The sequence below is a fragment of the Morone saxatilis genome, unplaced genomic scaffold, assembly GCF_004916995.1.
Source record: "Morone saxatilis isolate NCDOM2014 unplaced genomic scaffold, NCSU_SB_2.0 Contig17, whole genome shotgun sequence".
Classification (NCBI taxonomy): Eukaryota; Metazoa; Chordata; class Actinopteri; family Moronidae; genus Morone; species Morone saxatilis.
The window spans coordinates 22,525,167-22,525,880 of record NW_023339729.1 but is presented as its reverse complement, the minus strand read 5'-3'; the positions used below and the strand labels follow the sequence as shown (position 1 = coordinate 22,525,880).

General features: G+C 36.3%; 1 protein-coding gene across 1 annotated transcript in view; it reads right to left on the bottom strand.

Annotated features, from left to right (window-relative positions):
* Positions 1-89: 89 nt before the first annotated feature.
* si:dkeyp-75b4.8 (lipopolysaccharide-induced tumor necrosis factor-alpha factor homolog) overlaps positions 90-714 on the bottom strand; it is a 1,904-nt gene continuing 1,279 nt past the window's right edge. The window contains exon 4 of the mRNA XM_035660817.1: positions 90-625. Within this exon, the coding sequence (XP_035516710.1) occupies positions 520-625 (106 nt within the window). The 3' untranslated portion in view covers positions 90-519. The remainder of the gene's footprint in view (positions 626-714) is intronic.

Below are 714 nucleotides of genomic sequence, written 5' to 3'. Positions count from 1 at the left end.
ATTTCTTAAAAAAAAAAAATATTTCTCCACATAACACCAGTGGTATACATAACATAGTTTGTGAACCAGTGCCTTAAAGTGTTCAAAAATGTGTAAAACATCTCAACCCTACCATCTGAATTGTCAGAGATGGAATATGATGAGAAAGATCATATTAAAAATTGAATAGTAAATATTTTTGGAATCACAAAAAAGACTTTAAAACATTAGAGTTTTGTCCTATTGTAAAAATCCGTGGTGAGTTTGAATTCCTGCGGATTCCAACTCTATTTTTATAGTGAAAATTGTATGAAAACATCTGTAGAAACTTCTCAAAAAGTTCCTGCTCCTCCTCTGTCCATCTCTATGTTCAGTATGTTCAGTATACACCTTAGATGTAGCATGTGAGCAGTGAGCTATTTACATTTCTAGCTTATGACAACCAGCTTATGTATCCATATTGTGACAAAAATGTGTTACGAGTGTTATGAGATTTTGGGTGGACTGAGGACAAGAGGAGCCTTATTAATCCTGACAGTGTCATCTTGTGTATGTGTGCAGCTGTTTTCCACACTGTGGGCAGGAATGATGTGCATCTTGTAGGCTGTGTACCATGAACGGAATCAGACAGCAACCACAGATCAACCTAATGCAGAGACAGAACAGATGAAGCTTTAGTTAAAGCTGCTTTAGCGCTCTGATGTTAAATACTCATGGATATGTGTGTGTGTGTGT